Source organism: Mus pahari, chromosome 10 (assembly GCF_900095145.1).
Source record: "Mus pahari chromosome 10, PAHARI_EIJ_v1.1, whole genome shotgun sequence".
Classification (NCBI taxonomy): domain Eukaryota; kingdom Metazoa; phylum Chordata; class Mammalia; order Rodentia; family Muridae; genus Mus; species Mus pahari.
Genome location: NC_034599.1, coordinates 38,120,163 through 38,145,400, shown reverse-complemented (window position 1 = coordinate 38,145,400; position 25,238 = coordinate 38,120,163). Strand labels below are relative to the sequence as shown.

Genomic DNA, 25,238 nt, shown 5'->3' with positions numbered 1-25,238 from the left:
GAGGATGGGCACTTTGATGTTTTTCCCATCTCTATCTTCCTTTCTGAGCGTCTGTCCTTTTTGAGCTTCTGTCCATCTGGAGACTTTTCTGCTTTTTGGAATTTTATTAATTATTTAATCAAATTTTAAAGAATTTATTCTTGCACCAAGTAGACTGTTGGCCAGTTCTGAGGAAGGAGAACCAGGTGTCCTTCTCTGCCCTGGGAGCATGGAACAGTGATGACTCGAAACAAACCCAGGTCCCTGTGCAGCACGAATGCGGTTTAGGAGAGAGTGGAGGGTGACTCCGTAATGGGAGTGGGGAAAAGCAGAACTTCCTGTTGTCTCTTTTTCTAAAACTGCCTATACAATAAGAATTCCTGCTCCTTGGCAGTTTCCCCCTCTCTTACCTATTAAAAGTTAACAGCCATGTTTAAACAACCAGGAACACACACCTGAAATCCCAGCACTCTGGAGGTAGAGGCAGAAGGATCAGGAGTTCAAGGCTAGCCTTGGCTACACACTTCACTGGATCGTTACAGGAGTAAATTAGCATACTTGTAAGCTGAGGAGGCAGAGACAGGAGAACCCTCCGGCCTCCTAGACCAGCTAGTCTGCTCTGGGTTCAGTGAGAGACTATCTCAAAGACTAATGTGGAGAGCTGTTGAAGAAAATACCTGAGGTTTTTCAGATGTTGTAAGACTGTGTAAAATGGGGAAACAATAGATTTTTATTTTAAAGTCACAATACCAGTTTCGAAATTTTGAGAACTGTTGAGGAGACCTCAGATACTTATCTATCTAAAAACAAGCATGAGGTCTGTCAGAAAATTCCTATGAAATACTGCCTACTCCTTTTCAATATCATTTTAATTTATTTTATGTGTGTGAGTGTTTTCCCTGCATGTGTAACACATATGTGCCTCATGTCCACCTGGGATCATAAGAGATCATAGATTCCCTGAACCATAATTAGTATGATTTGAACCACCACGTGGGTGCTGGGACCCAAACTCAGTTGCAAAAGCAACAAGTGACAAAGGCTGAGCCCACCCTCTTCCCTACCAGCTCAGAATGGCCTTCTGCCTTAGCTTCTGGTTATTAGAGGGGCTGCCACATCCCAATTTCCCTCCTTTTTTTGGGCAGTACTGGGAGCAGGAATTAAGGTCTTGCTATATATTCCAGGCTGGCCCTGAGCTTGCTCATCTTCCTGTCACAACCTCTTGGTTTGCAACAACGTGGGAGCTGGAGAGATGGCTCAGTGGTTAAGAGAACCTGCTGCTCTTCTAGCAGACTCAGGTTTGATTCCTAAACTCTCACATGTCAGCTCAGTGACCACCTTCGAGTTTTCTGGCCTCTGCAGGCACTAGGCATACTTGAGTTACACAGACACACATACATGCAGGCAAAACACTCCTAGACATTTGGTTGAATTCTGATGGGTTGGTTTTTTTTTTTTTTTTTTTTTTTTTTTTTTTTCTGCCCTGTTACAATTTAGTGTTTTGTATCACTGGTGAGTTTGCCATGACTACTTAGGAGTGAAGAGAATTGAAAGATTGTAACATTTCTTAATGCTGAAAGCTGGTTTTGTTGAGGTATTATTACAAAATAAGACTACACTCTTTAAACTCTGTGCTTTGAAGCAGTTTGACAACTGAATATCTTTATGTAACCGTTGTGTTAATTTAGACTCAGATCATTTGCCTCACTCAGAGATCCTGTTTCTCCTCTGCTATTCCGTCCCTGCTTTTCTCCGGTGATAGTTCATCTGCTCCTTGATGCTGTGCCTGAGCCTCTCTGTGCTTCCCTGCAGTTGGAGCTTGTGGACTCCTGTAGTTAGCATGATATTTCTGCTATCCATTCATGTTTTCTGTATGTGTGAAAGTATTCTTTCCCCACCCACTTCTCCCAAGATGACATTTCTCATTCTATGACTGTGTCACTCATTCTCCTTTCATCTGTCGATAGGCATTTGAGGTTTTTCTTATGTAAGTGTCTTCCTACATTTATAGAAGTTTCCACATTGTTTTCCCAAGACTTAGTACACTCCAACAGTGTTGAGAATTCTAGTCACCCCTCATCTTTGCTGACACTTGGTGCGCTCAGTCTTCTCATTTTTAGCAATTCAGATTGCTGTATAGTAGTTCCATTCTAGTTTGAACTCAGACTTTCATGAGTGATGCAAATGTTAATAAGTAAGTAGCTTTGCATGTGCCTTTTAACCATTTCCCATGTTTACTTAAATATTCTAATATGGCTTTCATTGAAATAGATTTTTAAGAAGAAATATATTTATTTTTAGAAAATATATTTTTATATTGTGTGAATGAATTCTTTGCCTGGATGCATATATGTGTACCACATTTATTCCTGGTGCTCTTGGAGGCCAGAAGAGGGTGTCTGATCATCTGGAACTGGAGTTACAGGAGGCTGCGAGCTGCCAGGTGGGTGCTGGGAACTGAGCCCAGGTCTTCTTCAAGAATAGCCAGTGCTCTAGACTGCTGAGCATCTCTGTAGCCCCTGGAGCTACTTTCAAACAATTATCTGGATGCAGAGATTTTACTAAATTGTATGCTCCATTGTGTACGGCTTGTTTTTCATTGCTACAGTTTCTTTAGAATGTTTTCTTTCTGTCTTATAGAGTATTTGCTCACCCCCTCAGGCAGTAGTTTTAACTGTGGGTTGTAGCCCCCACAGAGGTCGCATATCAGATACCCTGAATATCAGATATTTGCATTATGATTTATGAATTCATAACAGCAGTAAAATTTCACTTATAAAATAGCAATAAAAATAATTTTCTGGTTGGGGGTTCCCAGGACAGGAGGAACTGTATAAAGGGTCTCAGCATCAGGAAGATAGACAGACCAACTGTCCCCGGGTCTTGACATTTTTATCCCTTCTAAATATTTTTAGGCGTTTGTTAGTTAGTTAGTTTTGTTTTGTTTTGAGACAGGGTTTCTCTGTGTAGCCCTGGCTGTCCTGGGACTCACTATGTAGACCAGGCTGGCCTAGAACTCAGAGATCTGCTGCCTCTGCTTCTTGAGGGCTGGGATTAAAGGTGTGTGCCACCTCTGCCCACATTTTTAGTTTTTAAAAACAGTTTTTGTGTTTGTTTTTGTTTTTTAAGAAGGTTTGAGACTCCCTCTGTAGACCAGGCTAGCCTTGACCTCATTAGACTTTCCTGCTTCTATGTCCAGACAGTCCAGAGTAAAGGTGGTTGTCACCATGGTCTTACATTTAGACCTTTGGCCTGTTTTTGTGATGATCCCACCCAATTCCTGGCAAGTGCTGGAGCTCAAGCCCAGGGATTTGTGCGTAGGGAGAGCAGTCTCAGCCATCAGAGTATTTTAACGTTCGTTTTGTGTAGGGTACATGTACAGACTCATGCTTTCTATGTGGAGGTTTGGTTTTTCCACTGTTTAGTATTAGAGTCGTATACAAGCACTCTGCCATCAGAAGCATATAGAGAGACGAGAATGCAGTTTCCCACATCTTTCATGCATCGGAAGCTTTTGTTTTCTATCCACCATTAGCTTCTGTTATTTTATATTCCTACACTTTGGCTGTTGATGCGCTGCTCTGTCTGTAAAGCTGAAAGCATCCACTGGGTCTCTACAGACTCTGGTCAGGCTCTTGAGGTGCCATCTCTAACAAGAGGACCAATGAGGGCTCTGGTTTGGGACATTACTCTTTTATTTTTGAGTTCCCCTTTCTCTCTTTTTAAAGTATTTTTCTTCTGTATATGTGTGTATGTCTGTATAAGTGTATGTCACATATGTGTGGAGACCAGCAGAGGGTGTTAGATTCCCTGGAGATGCGGTTACCAGCATTGTGAACCTCCTGACAGTAGAGAACAGCCATAAGCACTCTTACCTGCCCAGCCGGTTCTCTAGCCGCAGGGCTCCCCTTTCTCTTATCTCCCCAGCACAGTTAACATTTGTTGTTTAGATAGAATGAAGCAGCTGAATGTGTGCTAGAGACAGAGAAATAGTTGAGCTCACACACTCTCTTGCTTCTGCTTTTCTCAGTTTTGTGAGTAGAGCTGTCTCTTTATTCTTCCCATCTGTATGCATGTGTTCTGGGCATACCTCCTGTCTTTGAAAAGCCTCTTTTCCTGAGTATATTTTTCTGAGATTAACATTGGATTTCTCTGGATTTTCCATATGATGTCTCTAACCAAAAAGCCTATAATATTTGATTTTCTTAGGTTAAGTACCAGTTAAGCCACGTAGTTAGGGGGAGGATTTTATATTATAATTAATGGCATAGCTGAGAACTGGCTTTCCTTTTAATTGTCTAATCTCTCAAAATCCATCCTCTCCAGTTTGTTGTAGCTGTCTGCAATAGTCTACTCTGCTCCACAAGACGCTGGTACCCACGGTGCTTTGTGATATTATTTTATTTGTTTTATGGGACTTAGGGGCTTCATGAGTTACCTTTTATTTCTCCAGACAGAAAACAGTTGATCATCATAATCATTCTTTCATTCTGTTTTTTTCCTCCCTCCTTTATTCTGGGGTTGTTCTGCAGGTCTTGTTCAGCGCTGTGTGATCATCCAGAAAGATGACAATGGATTCGGGCTGACAGTCAGTGGAGACAATCCGGTCTTCGTACAATCTGTCAAAGAAGGCAAGGCATTTAAAAAAAATAGTTTTGTTGCTAGGCATAGTTGCACATGCTTTTAATCTCTGCACTCCGAAGGCAGAGGCATGGGGGTCTCTGATCTCTGAATTTTCTGTCAGCCTGGTCTACACAATGAGTTCCAGGCTTCCTGGGGCTGCATAGTGAGACCCTGTCTTAAAATCAAAACCCGTTTTGTCTCTGAGAATCAAGTAGAGTAAGCATGACAATGCTAACACGAGGACCCTTGCTTAGAATAGAATTATACAGACTGCGTGGTGTGCACCCTGTGCCATGTCTGTCTATGGGGTTATAAAATTAGTTTGCCCCAGGTGGCTTTCTCTATAGAAAGTAAACAGTTCATCTGTAGCTATCAAAACCACACGATTTATGGGTGTTTTCCATGCTATCAATTTACAGACATTTCTTCAATTTGATTTCTTTGCAGTATTAAAGTGATGTTTTAATAGAGATAGATTAAAGCGATATGGACCCTTGTCCCAAATGACTATCATATCTTTTGCTATTATCATACAGTGGATTCTTTTGTTTTGGGTTCTGTAATTTCAGGTAGATGATATTATATTAAAGGAGATAACACTTTATAGATGAGATTGAGTCTTCAAGTAAAAAAATCATATACCAAGTCTGACTTATACAACAGTGGGTAGAAGAAGCAGGATTTGAACCTAGGTCTGCCATACTTTATAGCCTATGTTGTAACTGTGTTGCATTACTTCTCTTTAAAGAAGATTTATCGGTGAATCACATGCTAAGCAATTTGTTTCTTACACAGATGGAGCAGCCATGCGTGCTGGGGTACAAACAGGTGATCGAATCATCAAGGTAAAGCAGCTGGTTTTGTGGGGGTCCTGTGGGGCTGCAGCGCCTGCCTCGCCTGTAGGCTTTTTCCCACCTGGTCTTTAGAAAAAGCAGCTCTCTGCCTTTCATACAAACTTTCTCCATTTGTTTCAAAGTTAACATTAACCCTTACTGAAAGGTACAATAAAAGGCTTGTTTAAATGGAGACACCTTTGTTCTTGAGTAGGAAAGTAACTCATTTTTAAAAACTCATTTCTGTATAAATTAATCTATTAGCAAGAAGTAGTCACACAGATAGGGTTGTGCTGGCGAGTTGTTACTTACAGATTGATTATTGTTGCAGATGAACTTTTTAAAGAAGCTGATACAGAGTCCCTAGTATTTGTCAGGCTCTGCGTTTGCTATCCAGCACCAGGAAAAACAACAAAGAATAAAAAAACCAAAAGACAAGTAGCTGAGGAAAGAAGTGTCGTGTGTGAGGGGAGGTGACTCAGGTTAGTTTTAACTGAGTTAAACTGAGTTAGTATTAATGGAGACCAGATACAGGCCTGGAGGACTCAGGGTTTGAGATAAGGTTTCATGTACCCCAGGCTGGGCAGAAACTTCTGATTTTCCTGCCTACAAAGTATTGGTATTACAGGTGCTCATCACCATGTGCAATTTGGATGGTTCTGAGGAGCAAGCCCTGGGCTTCATGCCTGATAGCCAAGCATTTTCCCAACTGAGCTATAGCTCTAGCCCAAGCCCTGTGAACTCTGATTCTTAGAAGAGGAGTAGATTTCCCAGTAATTTCTGTTGAAACAGTTGAATAATTTGATTACCTAAAAGTAATTATATAGGTAAAGAAAACATTCTTAAAAGTATTTAAAAGAATTAAGAGCATGATACTCTTTATTGTAAAGATCTCTCTCTCTCTCTCTCTCTCTCTCTCTCTCTCTCTCTCTCTCTCTCTCTCTCTCTCTCTCTCTCTCTCTCTCTCTCTCTCTCTCTCTCTCTCTCTCTCTGTGTTATATACATATAGGTCTATGTGTTGCAGGTATGTGTATATGTACATGCGTGAAGACCAGAAGTGTTCTCTATCAGTGCCCACCCCATTCTCTGACCAAATCTCTCACTTGCTGCCAACTATGCCCCTCCCCACTCCACTAGGCTTGCAGCCATGAAGCCCTAGCAATCCTTCTTTTCTACCTCCTGTCCTCCTCTCTGAACTCCTCCAGACTAGACCTAGTGCTGGGATGCAGGCCGGGAAGCCACACCAGGCCTTTCTTCATGGATGGCAGGGTCCAGACTTGTGCAGCAAGCACTCTCGCCCACTGTCTTCCCAGCCCAAGGGCACCGATTAGTCCCTCCCCCCAAAAGAATTAAATGGTGTGCGGGGGGGGGGGGCACTGAGAAAGTAGGCAGGAGGGGCAGCTACAGAGCTGAGGAGGCCAGCCTGGTCTACAGAGTGGGTCCCAGAACCACAGGCCTATCTGAAAAAACAACAACAAAAATTAAGTGAATAAATCATTACAAAAAATAGTAATTCTTATAGAAAAATAAGCAAATAATTTCATCAGAAAATTCTTCAGAGTATTGAAGTAACTAAATTACTCATGCGTATGTCGTCAGTGTCATTGATGACAATGAAGTAGGAATTAAAATGCTATGTGAAAAATGCTTTTCCTTGTCAGGAAGTTTGATGATTGAAGATTCAGACCTGACATAAAATAGATGCAGTAGAATGGCTTCCTTCCTTGGTTTCAGCATCAGTTAAGAAAAACCTGTTGATTAGAAATCGTAAATATGGGCTGGCAAGATGGCTCAGCGGGTAAGAGCACTGACTGCTCTTCTGAAGGTCCTGAGTTCAAATCCCAGCAACCACATGGTGGCACACAACCACCTGTAATGAGATCTGATGCCCTCTTCTGGTATGTTGCAAGTCAGCTACAGTGTACTTATGTATAATAATAAATAAATCTTTGGGCCAGAGCAAGCAGGGACTGAGCGAGCGGGGTTGACTAGAGCAAGCAGAGGTCCTAAAAATTCAATTCCCAACAACCACATGAAGGCTCACAACCATCTGTACAGCTACAGTGTACTCATATATATAAAATAAATAAATAGACTTAAAAAATTGTAAATATGTATTAAAGTTTTTCAGTGTATAGCCTCCATCAGCCAGTTTGTTTTTAGGGATTTATCTAAGGAAATAACGTGTATAGATGTAGCACATGAGATTTGTCAGACACTGAAAACTCATAATCTACATCTAAGTGTGCATGAATTGAGGATAAAGCAAAAGCACTGTCTCTTTAAGAAAGACTAGATTAAAGCAGCAGAATGCCTGCCTGAAATCCCAGCACTCAGGACAGTCAGGGAGAGTCAGGAGCTCATGGCCATCTGTATAATAAGACTGTGCCAATGAATACCAATTAGGAAGGCTGGAGTCATTGGGTTCACAGGTGTCTGTGTTGAGAGATGACAGTATGATAAAAAGAAAGCAGTTACTGTCTGTGTCCATGTTTGCATACTAAAGGTTATTGAAAATGTTAAATGTCAAAGTTAACAACAACAGCTCTGAGAGACCTGAAGCATACTGCTGCATTTTTCCTTGTGTGTACTGTGCATATGTTGTATATGTGTGTACATGAGCACATGAGTACACATGTATGTTCAGCCAAGAGAGCCAGTCCAGTGCTGTTCCTTTGGTGATGTTAGCCTGATTTTGAGCCAGGCTTTCGTTGGTCGGCTTGCTTATTAGACTGGGTCGGCTAGCCCACGGTCCAGGGCTCGCCTTATTAGACTGGGTCGGCTAGCCCACGGTCCGGGGCTCGCCTTATTAGACTGGGTCGGCTAGCCCACGGTCCAGGGCTCGCCTTATTAGACTGGGTCGGCTAGCCCACGGTCCAGGGCTCGCCTTATTAGACTGGGTCGGCTAGCCCATGGTCCAGGGCTCGCCTTATTAGACTGGGTCGGCTAGCCCACGGTCCAGGGCTCGTCTTATTAGACTGCGTCGGCTAGCCCACGGTCCAGGGCTCGCCTTATTAGACTGGGTTGGCTAGCCCACGGTCCAGGGCTCGCCTTATTAGACTGGGTTGGCTAGCCCACGGTCCAGGGCTCGTCCTGCCCTGCTTCCCCAGCAGTAGGACTGACTGTAAGTGCCTGTCGCGGCCTAGCATTTTCATGTGGGTTCTGGGGACCCAGCTCAGGTCCTCATGCTTGCTTGGCACAGCAGGCACTTTATGGACTGAGCTGTCCCCGCAGCTTCCTACTCATGGATTTCAACTTTGAGTTGGGGTTAAAAAGTTGCATGAGAAAAAGTATAACATTAATGTGAAATCTGTGTTTGCTGTGGAGGCTCAGTGACCCAGTGTAGGGGAATGCCGGGACAGTGAGGCAGCAGTGAGGCGGGAGTAGGTGGGTGGGGGAGCACCCTCATAGAAGCAGGGGGAGGAGGGGTAGGATAGGGGTTTCTGGAGGGGAAACCAGGAGCGAGGATAACATCTGAAATGTAAATAAATAAAATATCCAATAAAAAAATCTGTCTTTGATAGCTTTACCTTAATTTGTTTGTTTAGTGAAGACCTTGGCTAACATTTTTATATCTATTTTTTCTGTAAACATCATGTTTGAAAGATTAAAAGTAAATTGAGTATTATTATACAACACTATTATTTTTGATTATTGTTTTGAAAAATCATTCAACTCAGTAATTAAAAGCAAAGATTTTTGTTTGCTTTTTGATAGGCTCTTGTACAGGTTATGGTAGCCTTATGTTATTGATCCTCTGCTGCCACCGCCGCCGCTGCCTCTTCCTCCTCCTCCTCCTCAGTACTGAAGTGACAGTCAGTTACCATCAATGCCCAGTATATGCAGTGCTGGGAACAGAACCCAGGGCTCCGTGTATGTTAAGCAAATGCTTTGCCAGCTGATCTACATCTCCAGCCCTAAGACATCTTTTTGAATTGGAGTAGTTTAACAAATCTGTGAAGGGTTTGTTGTTGGCATTTTTTAACTTACATGTAAAAAAATGTAAGTGGATGTTTTGCCTCGCTTATGCTGTGTATCATACTTGTGCCCAATGCCCATGAAGACCAGAAGAGAGCATTGGATCCCTGAACCTGGGAAATATAGATAGTTGTGGGCCACCATGTGGGTGCTGGGAACCGAACCTGGATCTTCTGGAAGAGCAATGTAGTTCTCTTTAATTGCTGAGCCATGCCGGACAGTGGGAAGCAGAGGCAGGCTGTTTCTGAGTTTCAGGCCAGCCTGGTCTACAGAGTGAGTTCCTGAACAGCCAGGGCTACACAGAGAAACCCTGTCTCAAACCCCCCTCCCCACCCCCATACCCCCAAAATTGCTGAGCCATCTCTCTCTAGCAACAATATCAAGACTGTAAATCTGTTTTCAAGAATATTTTGTATTTATTATGTTGATTATGTTGCGGTTTCCATTAAATTATCAATGTTCGATTCTTTTACATTGCAGTATGCCATTGTCATCTATAAATATATTGGGTTTTACCTCTCAGCTATCCTAGGGTGCTGTAGCCAGGTGGCCACAGGTTAGATGTACCACCTTTAAATGAAGGTCTTGTATTGTGTTTAAGTTCATTTTGTTGCTGAATATATAGTGGAAAAATGAATTTTGGACCAAGTGTTTATCGTAATTAGTACACAGTACATCCTGAAGTCACTCTGTGTCTGTTGTTCTATTTGATGCACATTGTTTAAATTTTCTTACAGGTGAATGGCACTCTGGTGACTCATTCAAACCATCTGGAGGTGGTGAAACTAATCAGATGTAGGTGAATGTTATTTTTTAATTTGTTTTCTCAAACCATTAAAAAAGGGTCACCAAGCATTTTTCTGTAACTGGCCAAATACCAAGTATTTTAGACTTTGTGAACTACATAGTTACTACTGGAGCTTGTTATGGTAACACAAAAACATATGTGGACAATATACAAATGAGTGGATATGGCTTAGTTCCAATAAAACATTATTTGGCAAAACTGTCTGTGATCTAGCCCTGTAGCTTGGTGTTTTCAACCCCCAGCCCCATCCGAAGGTCTAAGGTAAAAATTTACTAGTTATTTTGTGTCAGCTCCCTGCTTCAGTACATCTTTTTGAAAGTATAAATCCTGACAATCAAGGAGCTTGAGAATCGGACACAGTGTCCTGTAGTGCGGTCACTTGACCTCAGATCAGTAAATGGTTGCGAAATTCCAGCCTATCTTTTGAGAAGCACAGGGCTCTGGATTTACAGCATTCAGGTCTGTATATTACAACAGTAGGGCTGAAAGTGGGTGGTGCTTTTCTAAGCTGACAGCAAGGTAAGGGTTGGCCAAGCTCCAGTACCAACAGGTTCAAGAGAGGATTCAGTGGTTTTTGTGAGTTTTCCCTCTATTGGTGATAATGGTGAATATTTGGGATATTGGGATTCAGTGAAGTCCTGAAGCCTTCCACCCCCACCTTGCTATGGTTTGTTGTTACTTTCTAGCTCCACCCCCTCTGGAAAAGAAGTTGTATGTTTGTGATGACTTCATTCTTTGCATGGATGGTAGCATGATAGTTGCTCCAGAAGTAGAGAAAGCGTTTTTATGTCTCATCATATAAACAGCTTCTGTTTCTCTGTTTTGGCCTGGCTTGGGTGTTAGGTATTTGTCACATTTTTAAAGAAATATAAAAGTGCAAAGAGAAAGCTGAAAATAAATGGAATGTAGCAGAGAAGGAATGCGTGATTGTGTCAGGTCATTTCATAGTAAGTACAGTCTAAAAAAAGAGAGCTATTTCTAGCCAAGCAGAATCACTTCATTTTTCTTACTGAGTAGACAGACTTTTATATAGTCAGTGAACTGGCTCTGCTGTGTAGGTTAGGTTAGGCTTGCCTAGTACCCCCAGTATAATCAAAGTGGGCGTTGAGCTGAGACCTGCCTCACCCTCTTGAGTGATGAGAGTTACATGTGTGTTACATGCCATGTCTGTCTTAATATACTAAGTTCCTTTAAGGCCTTTTTTGAGGGAATGAGGATTCGAGTAGGGGTTCAAACTGAGTTGTATGTAGCCTAGGGTAGCCTTGGACCCATTGTATAGCTAAGGCTGGCCTTGACATTTTGATACTATTGTCTTTATCTCCCTAGTACTGATATTATAAGCATAAACCTCATACCTGACTTATACGGTGCCAGGATCATAACCCAAGGCATCACACATGATAGGCAAGCACTCTACAGACGTAACTATACCCCAGCCCTGATGATGACCTTTTTAAAAAGCTGTATCCTAGTTCTTTTATTGCCTCCTCGTTGCTTATATAATCCTGGCTACTTATGGCCTACTTTTTAATGCCCACTCCAAACATCATCAGAGTGATTGAATTTTGGTTTCCTTTGAACCAGTTAAAGAATAGGAAGAGCTAGAGTGAGGTGAGCATATGGACTAGTAAGATGGAATAAATGGCTTTCTCACAAAGAATATTAAGACTGAAAGCCTTATTTCACAGTATACTTGCTGGGCATTGTAGTGCATAGTTGTGATACCAGCACTTGGGAGGCTGAGGCAGGAGCACCATAAGTTCAAAGGTTACTTTGCTGCAGAATGAGTTTCAAGGTCATCTTGGGCAACTTAGAGAGGTGGTCTCAAGATAAAAAAATATCCTAAAAGGTTTAGTAAGTCGCTGGACAAGCATGCATTCCCTGGGTACAGTCCCCACTACCTCAGATAAAGAGAAAAAAGTTTTTAAAAAAGTTTTTCAACAGTGTTACTTTTCTTCTTCTTTTCTCCCCACCTCCAGCTGGTTCCTATGTAGCTCTCACTGTCCAGGGACGCCCACCTGGGTCGCCCCAGATCCCACTTGCTGATTCTGAAGTAGAGCCATCAGTCACTGGACATATGTCTCCCATTATGACATCCCCTCATTCCCCTGGAGCAGCCGGGAATATGGAGAGGATCACCAGTCCTGTGCTCATGGGGGTAAGATCAGAGCATCATTGTAGATGATCAGTCATAAGATGGCTTTGATTTGTATAAAGAATTTTGTGTATTAAACTTATCAGTAAACTTCCATTCAGGATTCTAGAATATACTTATAGAAGTTGCATAATTTTCTGGAATAATTGTTGTGGTAAATTTAGTTGAACTATTAGTTACCTGTCACGTATAAAACAGTGTCCAATCCACAAAGATATTGTTATAGTTTTAGTCTATGCTCAACATTGTTAGTCATCTGACAGTGTCTGCTTTTTGAAGATAGGAGTGTTTTTTGTTTGTTTGTTTGTTTACCATTGTGTTCCTAATGCCTGAAATACTGTTCAGCATATTAGAGGGGCTTAATAAACCTTTGTTGAATGAGGTTAAGACTCTATAAGTAACCATAAAAAGGAGACAGAATGTAGACCAAGGGAAAAAATACTAAGTTGTGTGAGGCTTTCAAGGAACATTCAATTGTAATGTTCAGGATTTTCAAAGAATGGTTGTGTTGGAATTTAGCCGTTTATAATGGGTGAAAGTGGTAGTCATGGTGAGAAAGGCAGACAGGTGGAGAAGATAGAATAAACCCAGCAGAGAGCCAAGAAAGTACCAGAACTTTTTAAAAAAGCAAGACTTTTGTTTAGCTAGTGCCAGTTAAGGAGGTACGTGGTGGGAGGTGGCTTAACAAAAGGTCATCTGTGTGTTCACTGTTGGTGAGCAACTGTACACCAGTAACTGAGTAAGCAGTAAGAATCCATTTGACTGGGAGAAGGATGTGATTGTTACAGCAGTATAGGAAGACACAGAAATTCGTAAAACAAGAATGATGAGTCGGGAGTTGTCTCAGATTTCCGGCAAGCTAGAGTGGAAATGGAACGAAGTATGGGAATGGGTGTGCATTAGGAGTGATGCGTTGAGATGGATGGATGGATGCATGCATGAATGTATGTTTGGTAGTAATGTCTCAACTGGGAGAGTAGGATCAACAGATTTGCACTTCTGTAATTCCAGTTCTTCAGCTAATACCCACATTGACTGTTCTTGTAAACATAGTTTAGTGAAGGCAAAAGTACTCCTACCTTCCTGATTTCTTAATGAAATGGGCCACCTTCACTCATAACTGCCAGGAGCAAGAACTCCTAAAGGACACCTCGCTGACATGGAACACTGTCTCTTGTGGCCTTCAGTTTTAGCCTCATTTCTCCTCTACTGTGTTCTCATCCCTTTCTAGGAGGAAAACAATGTGGTCCATAACCAGAAAGTAGAGATTCTGAGAAAAATGTTACAGAAGGAACAGGAACGGCTGCAGGTACGGAGGTAGCCTGGGCTCTTTGTAGACCAGAGAACCTGGGAGTTACTGTGGCCCATAGTCAGTGGGTAGAACTATCCCAGTGCCAGCAGCTGTTAACCTGGGCGTTACTGTGGCCCATAGTCAGTGGGTAGAACTATCCCAGTGCAGCAGCTGTTAACCTGGGCGTTACTGTGGCCCATAGTCAGTGGGTAGAACTATCCCAGTGCAGCAGCTGTGTGCTAGTAGTGGGTTTGCTCTCCACTTGACATGGGCAATCAGTTTCTAAGATGGTGTTATAACTTTCAGTTGCTGCAGGAAGATTACAACCGAACGGCTACCCAAAGATTGCTCAAGGAGATCCAGGAGGCCAAGAAGCACATCCCGCAGCTGCAGGAGCAGCTGTCCAAAGCCACAGGCTCTGCTCAGGTAGTGGCATTATTGAAAGTTCTGCACAGTGTTTTAAGAATGTCTGGGACTGGGTCAGAGTATGTGGTAGTTTCCCTTTGAAAGTGATAAAGGATAACAGGATGTTCTGTGTAGGATGTTAACAGATGTAATGATTAACAGAAGTTAAGTGTGGGCTTCAGATTGTTTGCTTGTGTTGGTTCTATTGAAATTTAGGAGAGTTGAGTACTTTTGATTTGCTGTGACAAACCAGAAATGTAGTTGAAAGTAGCTATGCTTTTGTGGTTCACACTGTCACAGTGACAACTGATAATGATTTTTAAAGAGAGATACGAAGTTTTTGCAAACCAAAGGGCATTGTAGCAAATACATGGGCAGGCATCCCGAAGCTACATACTGTTGTTCTCCTCTATTTTACAAATGTACTTAAGACTTATAGACTGACTGCACAAAAGTGTAAGATGAGTTCAAGGCCAGGCATGGCATAGCACTGAGGCCAGGGGAGGCTGAGGCAAGAGGATTGCACCTTGGTGGCCAGCCTGGGCTACAGGGTAAGAGACTGACTCTAGGAAAAGAAAAAGAGATAAAGAAAACCTGAAATCCAAACTCATTAAGATCTCCAAGCTTCATTAGCTTCCTGCCTTACCTTCCAAATGCCAGGGTTACAGTCGTGCCCTGTCATAAGTGAACATTGTCATAATCTTTGTTTTTCTTTACGGATGCAGAGTCTAACTGTATCTTCCTGACTAGCCTCACACTTGGCTGTGTAGCCCAGGCTGGCCTTGATTTAGCGCAATCCTCCTGCCTTAGCCCCTCTGAGAGCTGGAATTGTAGGCATGTGCCGCACCCAGTTTCATATTTCTGGCCTTAGTGACCCTAATTGTTATTGTAACTTTAAGCCAGTTTTTTTTTTTTTTTTGGTTTTTCGAGACAGGGTTTCTTTGTGTAGCCCTGGCTCTCCTGGAATTCACTCTGTAGACCAGGCTGGCCTCGAACTCAGAAGTCCGCCTGCCTCTGCCTCCTGAGTGCTGGGATTAAAGGCATGCACCACCACGCCCGGCTAAACCAGGTTTTAATAGAACTTGCTCTAAAGGCAAAGTTATGATGGTGATGTACTAGTGGTTAGAAACCTCAGCCTCAATGTCAGCTGGACATCTTGTAATGTTCCTATTGAGAGCCACACAGTTTCCTATACTGGGCATTCTGTAATGTTCCTGTTGAGATCCACACAGCTTCCTATATTTCATTTCAAAGGAATGTGGACAACTTGTCTATGCTTACTTATCTTTGCCTGTGCATTTAAGATGGGTAAAAGCTGATGAGTTGTTACCGTTTTTTGAATTAGTAAAAGTTATATCTTTACAGAACTGAAAAGAGTATTTGGAGACCATTTATCTTACTTTGCTAATTTTAAAGTGAAAGCCGACATCGCTGAGGTTATATGATGCGAGGGGGTCTCCTGGTTTGGTGTACTTCATCACACATTCTTTTGCATTTTGATTATTATGCTCCAGTAATGGTATCTGTGTTTGTGTGTGTGTGCATGCATGTGTTTTTGTATGCACATACACACATATTTGGTAGCTTTGTGACTGAGGCTTGTGAATATTAGTCGGGCTATAACACTGAGCTATATTAGAAGACTCTTGTATTTTTTATATTGAATAAAATAAGGAATTTACCCAATATAAACAGTAAAAATGTAGCTTTAGTAATTTACCTTTATAGCTTGTGACCAAATATTGAACACTTGATAAAACTCAGAAGCTGTGGGAAGGCATTTAAATAGAAGTAGTATAGTCTTTACTAATGGCAGATAATCTAAATGTTGTAAGTTAATGCTCTTGTATGTGTGTGTGTGTATATATATATATATATATATATATATATATATATATGTGTGTGTGTGTGTGTGTATTTATATTGTATGTATATATATGTTTATATATATACATATATACATACATATACATGCATATACATACATCTATATATATATATGGTGATAGTTGCTTTTATAACTTTTATTCTGTGCTAAAACATTGCTTTCTCTGTCTTTACGGTTGTTCATTTTAGGTTTCTAGAACTCATAATTGTTTATGCTTTTTACTTTAAGTACTTTGACCTTAAGTATTTTTGGTCATATTGGTAGCTGGCCCTTAGCCGTAACCATGTAGAATGTATGGGCACTGTTTCCTTATACAGTCAGTAACTACCATTCTCTCCTATGATCGAGTCTGTATGATTCTTCAATCTGTTTTAGGACGGAGCTGTGATTGCACCATCCAGGCCATTAGGTGATGCCCTAACACTCAGCGAGGCAGAAACAGATCCTGGAGATGGCCTGTGCAGGACTGACTGGAGCAGTGGAGATGCTTCTCGGCCCAGTAGTGACAGTGCTGATGTAAGCTTTAATCTTTTCAATCATATCTTCTTGTATTCTCCTTATTTAAGCTATGTGTGTTTCCAATGTTGTCTTTTATAGTAAAAGTTTTTATATAGTAATTTGGTGAACAGAAGTTCTGCACACTGTTCTATGTGAGCTTTTAATTCCAGAGTTCACTTTTCCCCCAGGCATTCACTGCGAAGTGCTTCTTGTAGGGATGGAATTTCCCAGCAGGCTTCTTGTGTGTAGATAGAGAGGCAAATACTTGTGCTTTTTAGCTCAAATGATAGGCCAACTGTTGGTGTCTTTAAAAGCATGTTAATATTCCAATTGTGGTCAGAATGACTCAGTCTTGAATCATGAGGCACTTTGCTATTACAAAGAGAAGCAGCCTTTATCCTGTTAGACTTAGTTACTAGCCTGGTTTTACTGACAGTTCTGTCCTGATTCACACAGAGACTACCAGATGGATGTATTTGTTCATAAAAACATGTTAGGTTCAGCCAGGCAGTGGTGGCGCACGCCCTTAATCCCAGCACTCGGGAGGCAGATGCAAGCGGATTTCTGAGTTCAAGGCCAACCTGGTTTACAGAGTGAGTTCCAGGACAGCCAGAGTTATACAGAGAAACCCTGTCTCAAAAAACAAAACAAAACAAAAACATGTTAGGTTGAAAATGATGAGCCAGGCGGTGGTAGCGCACGCCTTTAATCCCAGCACTTGGGAGGCAGAGGCAGGCGGATTTCTGAGTTCGAGGCCAGCTTGGTCTACAAAGTGAGTTCCAGGACAGCCAGAGTTATACAGAGAAACCCTGTCTCAAAAAACAAAACAAAACAAAAACATGTTAGGTTGAAAATGATGAGCCAGGCGGTGGTAGCGCACGCCTTTAATCCCAGCACTTGGGAGGCAGAGGCAGGCGGATTTCTGAGTTCGAGGCCAGCTTGGTCTACAAAGTGAGTTCCAGGACAGCCAGGGCTATACAGGGCTATTTCCTGTCTTGGAAAAAAAATGATGTAGAACTATAGTTTCATGAATACTAAAAACTAAACCAAGCTAAGTATGATAGCACATAAACTTTAGTCTTAGTGCTTGGAAGGCAAAGGCAGCAGGATCTCTGAGTCAGAGGGCACCCTGGTTTAAATAGAGAATTCCAAGCTAGCCAGGGCTACACAGTGAGACTCGGGCTATCAGCATTGCTTATGCAACATTATTTTATGCATAGTCCTGGTGATAGACAAGAAACACGTTCTCTTTTAAGAACAATGAGGTCATAGTCTGAAGTAATGCTTTGTATTTGTGGACTCTGGAATCAAGTTAATAAGTTGTGACTGGTGATGGTTTTAAGACAAGCACAGGACATTAGGTGTGTTGTGTATAGAAGAGGTGTTGTTACATCTTGTGACTTGTTGGCACACAAGTACTGGTGAGTTGTTTAAGAGGAGGGGAAACTGAGGCCTGTGCTCTAAGCCGTTATCTAGGATAGCTTTTTTTTTTTTTTTTTTAAAGATTTATTTATTTATTTCATTTATATGAGTCTTCAGACACACCAGAAGAGAGCATCAGATCCCATTACAGATGGTTGTGAGCCATCATGTGGTTGCTGGGAATTGAACTCAGGACCTCTAGAAGAGCAAGCAGCCAGTACTCTTAACAGTGAGCCATCTCTCCAGCCCTATCTAGGCTACCTTTGAGGCCTGGCTTACTGGTTCAGTTTCTAAAGTAAGGAAAATTTGAGAGCTTTTTTTTGAAAGATGATGATAACCAGATTTTAGAAGTTCAATTTTCAAGGAAAGTTATAATAGCTAATATTGTTTAAGCATTATAATAATGCTGGAAAAATTTTTGTTAGTTAATTCTGAAGACAGCTTTGTGGAGTATTGCCACTGTCACATTATAAAAGAAGTTCTAAGGGCAAAGGGAGTTTGCTGGCTTGCCCACCTTATTCAGGCAATAAATAATTTGCCTCTACCTAGCTCCATGGGACTGATCCTCTAAATATACACAAAGGGACTGTCACATGAGAAAATGGCATATTTTAAGAGAATGAAGGTTTTAGAGCAACATAGAATGTCAGGATTAGGAGTGAAAAGCTAGAGATGAAATGAGACAGACTGGAGGGCAGGTGTGAAGGCTATCCCGGGTGTGTGAAGGCTCTCCCAGGTGTGTGAAGGCTCTCCCACTCATACTGGCAGCACTGTTTCAGGAACAGTCTGCCCTCTGCCCTATGTATATTACCTGCCGTTTCATTTCCAGAGTATGGGCATTCAGAACAAATTGTATGGATTGGAAATTAGAATTTTATTTTGTATTTAAGGAAATATTAGAACCAAAATCTGTGCTTATAGCTATAAAAAATGGAGTTAATTGATGAGTTTGGAATTGGGCATTACAGCAAATTAATTCTGTCGTGTAATTGGTAAATATTAGAGTACATAGTATCCTAGTTTCTCTTGCTGTGATGAAACACCAGTTGACTTACACTTCCACATCATAGTTCATCATTGGAGAAAGTCAGGACAGGAACTCAAGCAGGAATGGAACCTGGAGGCAGGACCTGATGCAGAGTCCATGGATAGGTGCTGCTTCCTGTCTTGCTTTCCGTGGTTTACTCAGCCTGTTACTGAGCCCAGGACCTCCAGCCCAGGGATAGACCCACCCACAATGGCCTGGACCTCCCACATCAATCATTGGTTAAGAAAATGTTCCACAGAGTTGCCTACAGCATGGTCTTATGTAGATATTTTCTCAGTTGAAGTTCCCTCCTCTCAGATGACTCTAGCTTGTGTCAAGTTGACATAAAACTAGGCAAGACGGGCTGGTGAGATGGCTCAGTGGGTAAGAGCACCCGACTGCTCTTCTGAAGGTCCAGAGTTCAAATCCCAGCAACCACATGGTGGCTCACAACCATCTGTAACAAGATCTGATGCCCTCTTCTGGTGCGTCTGAAGACAGCTACAGTGTACTTACATATAATAAATAAATCTTTAAAAAAGAAAAAAAAAAACAAAACTAGGCAAGACAAATAGTAAAATGACTGAGTACAGTATTTAGGCTCTAACATGTACATAAATAAGGAGCACTATCAGAAACGTACCAGTGTAGAAGACAAATTGGAATAAAGAGACAGGGGTATCAAAATAAAAGGAGAGTGGCTTATTAGAAATTTAAAAGATGAATGCTGAATGGGTGACAGTCACCATTTAGTGAGTGTTCACTTTGTGCATGAAGTTACGCTAATGCCTTGAGATACTCTCTTTATTCTCAAAGTATCTTAAGTGGTATTGCTGTTGTATAGATAAACTAAGACCAAATAACTAAATATTGTGAAACCCTGAGGAATAACCTAGTCCAGATTTATCTACTGAGCACATAGCAAACTTGTTTAATTCCCACAAATGTCAGTTTCAGGTAAAAAAGTAGCTTATGAATTTCCATATTTCTTTGAACTGTACTGCAGTGAGTTTGGAAGGATCAGTCTTCTTTTTAGTTAGCATATTTTGCTTTTAAAATTTGTTATCTGTGTATATATGTCTGTCTGTCTGTCTGGTAGACATACATATCTATGTGTGCATGTGGGTGCATAAAAGCCAAAAATCGTCACTGGGGGTCTTTCTTCTACCACTGTTCATCTTACTTTTTGAGACAGTCTTTATTGAACCTGGAGCTTACCAACCAGTTAGTCTGGCCAGTCACGGGGCTCCCAGGATCTGTTTGTCTTGCCTCCTAGAACCTGGCTTACAAGTAGTGTGTGGCCAGCTTTTGCATGGATGCGGGCCTGGGCTTCGGGATTCATACTCACGTCTTTACGGTTATGGAACAAGCACTTGGCTCACTGAGCCCTCCCCAGCCTTCTTCTCAGTTTTATAAAACAGTCTTCTAGTATTAGTGAGTTAAAAAATATAACTGTTTGACCAGTTCCCTGAAGACTTAAAAGGCTGTGACAAGCCAGTTTTCTCAGAAGGTTTTCTGATTTCCATTGTTTTAAATTTATTTTGAAAGTGCTTCAGAATGTCTAACTGTGTAGAAGTTCATCATGATGCATAGGTTTTGGGTCTAGGTAATCTTGCTATATGATTTTTTTATTTCAAGTTTTTTTATAACAAAATTTTAGTAAATATAAAATAATTATCAAATATATTTATAAGGAGAGAGAAAGAGAGAGGGGGCATAAGTAGGTCATGGGCCCCATCACACCTCTCATCACCCAGTCTCAGCTCAGACTTGTCTGTGATTCCTGTTCCTCAACTCTGAGACTTTTATTTCATTAATGTGACTTTAAGAGGTGAGATCTCTAAAGTGGAACTTATGAATCTTATCAAAACTTATTAATTAATAATTTTCCTAGCACACAGTTTGATTACCCCAATTGTCTTACAGAGATTTTTTTGCATTTGCTTATTTGATTTGTTTTATGATTCCAGGGAACAAACCCAGGGCTCTGATGTGAGACTCCCCTCACTAATACATCCCAATGTCCTGGGGACATTGTTTCTGTTCATCCCCTACAGAGGGCAGTGACAAACCAGAGATGGTTCCATCCAAGATCTGTTTAGTGAATCAGTTTATTGAGTCTGCTTCCAGGATGATGGGTGACTCAGGCGGTTACATCACCAACAAAGCCTGCCTCTGCCTGCCTGATGAGTCAAGGAAGCTGCATTATGGCAGTCCTCCACATCGCTGGCAAACAGCGGCACCACAGATAGCATGCCAGGGTCCCAGCTATTGTTTTCTACTTATAAAATCCTCACAGGAAGGCGCTCAGAGTCCTGTACATTCCTTCTGAGTCTCTCGAGCTCCTTAGTGCCCTGCTCCCTTCCTCCAGGAGGGAGATTCCTGGTTGGAGAAATGGCTGCATCTCATGCAAAGTTAATATTTCCACCAGAGTCTATATTCTTTGTGTGTGTGTTCCTGTTTGTTTGTTTGTTTGTTTGAGACAGGTTTTTCTGCTTAGTCCTGGCTGTCCTGGAACTCACTCTGTAGACCAGGCTGCTGCTAACTCAGATCTGCCTGCCTCTGCCTCCTTAGTGCTGGGAGAATCTATATTCTTAAAAAAACTCCAAAGAAGACCAATGAGGGGTGGGGTGAGTATGTTTGCAATATTTTTAAACTCACAGGTGCTAATGTAAGCCATCAATTGTAATGTGAATAATTAGGAGAAGGGAAGACATAATTTGATAAGATAGGCTAAGAGAGATGATAAAGATAGTTTTATTGGAAATAACGAGTTTGAGGTATGGCATATAGCTATGAAAAGGGGAAGGTGCCCCAAGCTGAAGATTAGAGGGAACGGTTTCATTGATTCTGTATTTTTCAGTGTGATGTGGGAAAGCTGAGAGAATAGGTGACCAGTGGCGGGAACAAGAGTGACGCCACTTAGGATATGAAGGGTATTTAGTTTTTAATACACAGAAGAAACAAAACTTTGTCCTCTTGTACACCGATCTTCCCATTTTCATGTGCTCCTTACCAAAATGAGTTAATACCTGTGTGTATGTGTTCTCTTTTCATTAGAGTCCCAAGAGCAGCCTGAAAGAAAGGAGTTATCTAGAGGAAGCCCCAGAGAGAAGTGAAGGAGTTCAGGACGCTGTGAGTATGCCATCTGCCCACGGAGTGTCGTCTTGGCGTTTGAGAGGGAGTCCAGTGTGGCACACGTGCTGGCAAGTGCCTCACAGCGGAGCTCTTGTCTCCTCCACCTTTTCTTGTATTCAGGATGTTCTAGGAGGATCTTATGTGCTGTCTGGGAAAGAGGGTGGGGACAAAGCAAGTCCTTTTTATTAGAAGAACATAGGAAAGATTTGAATAGGTAGTCCATAGCATTAATATTGAATTATTATAGCAAAATATGCCATACTATTTCATAGTAACTTGCTTATTTTTTGTTTTTTGAGATAGGGTTTCTCTGTGTAGTCCTGGCTGTCAAAGAACTTGTTTAGGTCCTCCTGCCTCTGCCTTTTATGCACTAACATCATTGGCATGCACCACAAGCACCTGCATGCTTTCTGGTTTTATGGATGGACTATTTTGACCTGTTCACATAAACAGAATCACATAGTATTTTTTTCTTTGTGACTGGCTTGTATCAAGTAGCATAGTATCTTCAAGTTTGTCCATGTTGTACCATGCGCCAGAATTTTCTTCCCTTTTAAAACTGATTAATACTCTTCTCCCTTCTCCTCTTCTTCTCCCATACATATATTAAGCAGAGTATAACATGCACATATTTAGTAGTTTTAAATATGTAAGAAACATAAACCTCCCCCATGTATGTTTATGCACTACTGTGATATTTTAGTCCTTTTGAGCATCTATTTAGAAGTGCAGTTGCTGGATTTTCATACTCTTGAATAAGATTTTCTTTTAAAAAACAAGAAGTTCATTTTCATTGTGTGTGTGCATGATGTGGCGTTGATGCCATCTCTCCACTCAGGTCCCCAGGCTGTGTGGCAAGTGTGCTTACTGCTGAGCTCTCAGGGACCTGGGGGTGACATACTCTTATAGAATGCTTTAGCATTATGACTTTATTTGGTATTTTAAATGTTTGGGTGTTTTGCCTGTATCTATGCCAGTGTGCATGTGTGCAGTAGCCAGAAGAGAGGGCATCAGATGCCTGGATGGCTGCATACCCCCATGTGGGTGCTGGGGCCTGAATGCAGGTCCTCTGCCAGAGCAGAAAGGACTCATTAACTGCGGGATGTCTCTCAAGCCCTTAGATTTTATTTTTTAATAAATGTATTTGAAGTTTTGCTGTAAAGAATCAACAGAATTTTGTGATATCAACAACATTTTTGAATAGTCAAAGACATCCAGTTACAAAATAAAAATGTGATCGTTGTTGAGAATAAATGTTTATTGCTTCAACTAGTTTTTAAGATTCTAAAAAATTTGAGGTTAAAGAAAATAAAAGCCATTTAAAAGGAGAGACAGAACAGGGATGGGGCTCTAGGGCATCGGTAGACCCTTGCCTGGCATGACCAAGGCCCTGGTTTTAGTTCTAGTATCACAAAACAGAAGGAGAACTTAAGCCAGTTTTATGTCCTCTCATTACTAGGTATGAGTAGGTGTGAATGAACGAGTGAGTGAATGAGTGAAGTATTTAAACATATGACTCCTGTGAGCAGAGATGCAGTGAGCGAAGGTGGTTTATTAGTGTCAGGGAAATCCACACTCCCCTCCCCAACCCTCCCCCTTTCCTGTTCTGAGAAGTAGGACATTGACTTTGAGCATCTGAGAACTAGTACTTTGAAAATAAAGCACTTCAATGACGATACTAAGCACTTTCTTTTGAACAGTGAGGCGGGAGCGAAAGCAGGCAAAATGTAGACGGGGGACTGTTAGATCTAATGGCAGAATCCACCAGAATTCTCCCCCTGAAGATTTCTAACATAGAATAATTGATGACTTTAGGATGATAGATTCCAAGCCCATCGATTGTGTTATCTGTTGATTTTAAACTTAAAAAAAAAAAAAAGGTGATAATAAAATGGAACTTGATGAGTGAAGTGAGCCATGCATTTCTTTGTTTGAAACACTCTCCTTTTTCTGACTCCCAATGTATGATTATAGGCATCAACCACCGTACCCAGTTCTCTAGTTGGGTTTCATTCTCTCCTTGTCTGTGAGCTCAGAGCTTTTCTCTGTTGTTACCAGGAGACACAGTCGCTGGTTGGCAGTCCCTCCACCCGGGGCGCCCCTCACATTATTGGAGCAGAGGATGATGACTTTGGTACTGAGCATGAGCAGGTAAGGCCTTGTTGTCAGAAAGCACACTATCAACTTTCTAAGATGTCTGAGTCAACAAATATTCTTTGGAAGCTGAGATAAAACTTGTTAAGGATGCAAAGCTGAATCTTAAAAGCCCAGCACACTGGGGTGACTGCTTTTAGCTTTGAACAGTAGAAGCTAAGATTGCAGACTATAAATGTGGGTTCATTTTGTGGGTACTTGAGAGTTTCATTTTATTGGGGTGGGATGTTACTGAATATGATACTTAAAAATAATAAAGTTTACAAATGCCAGCTAGTCACTCATGGGAGGAATGTCATTAGCCTTCCAGTCCTTTTAACCTGTGCTCGTGCTAAATTCAGCGATTAGTTTTAGCAACTTTTTTTAATATTAGAAAGATTTTTGAGGCATGGCCTCATGTAGCCCAGGCTGATCTAAAACTCTCAGAGTAGCAGAGGCTGACCTTGAACTTTCTCACATGTGCTGAGATTACTGTTGTGTACCACCACTCTCAGGGTCTAGCGTTTTAACAGGAGTATTTGAAACCCTTAGCGGCAGGAGGAGCGTGAGTTTGAAGCTAACCTGCACTGGCTGCACTGAGAGATCCTGGCTTGCTTTAGTTTCAAAAACAAGAATAACAAAGAGTACTTTAGTGATTTTTAAATAAAACATTGCTGTTGTTTCTTAGTGGTGCACCCTTTGTTTTCTTCTTCCTACTTTGTGTGTCCCTTATTTCTGGTTCTTGCCTGCATTGTGATGACTAGGACTCCCAGCGTGATGCTGAGTCGGTCTGGAGGAGCCCTGGTTTTATTCAGCCCTCTTATTCAGAAAACATTGAGTTTTTCTTGCTTTAGTATATGACTGACAGCAGTTTTTGTAGATGTTCCTAATTAGGTCAAACGTTATAAGCTAAAAAATAGTCCTAGCTTAATGGGAGCTTCTTTTTTCTTTCTTTTCTTCTTTAAATCTCCACAGGATGTTGAATTTTGTAGAATGGTTTGGGATGACTGGCTTTTCTTGGTGTCTCTCTCTCGCTCTCTCTCTCGCTCTCTCTCTCTCT

The 25,238-nt window shown here is 41.5% G+C and overlaps 1 protein-coding gene across 3 annotated transcripts in view; it reads left to right on the top strand.

Annotated features, from left to right (window-relative positions):
* Arhgef12 (Rho guanine nucleotide exchange factor 12) overlaps positions 1–25,238 on the top strand; it is a 134,021-nt gene that overhangs the window by 68,427 nt on the left and 40,356 nt on the right. For all 3 annotated transcript variants that reach the window (XM_029543068.1, XM_021206425.2, XM_029543069.1), the window contains 9 exons: positions 4,512–4,610; positions 5,398–5,447; positions 10,151–10,208; positions 12,201–12,379; positions 13,608–13,685; positions 13,974–14,093; positions 16,336–16,476; positions 21,968–22,042; positions 24,104–24,196. In XM_029543068.1, coding sequence (XP_029398928.1) covers positions 4,512–4,610; positions 5,398–5,447; positions 10,151–10,208; positions 12,201–12,379; positions 13,608–13,685; positions 13,974–14,093; positions 16,336–16,476; positions 21,968–22,042; positions 24,104–24,196 — 893 coding nt within the window. The remainder of the gene's footprint in view (positions 1–4,511; positions 4,611–5,397; positions 5,448–10,150; positions 10,209–12,200; positions 12,380–13,607; positions 13,686–13,973; positions 14,094–16,335; positions 16,477–21,967; positions 22,043–24,103; positions 24,197–25,238) is intronic.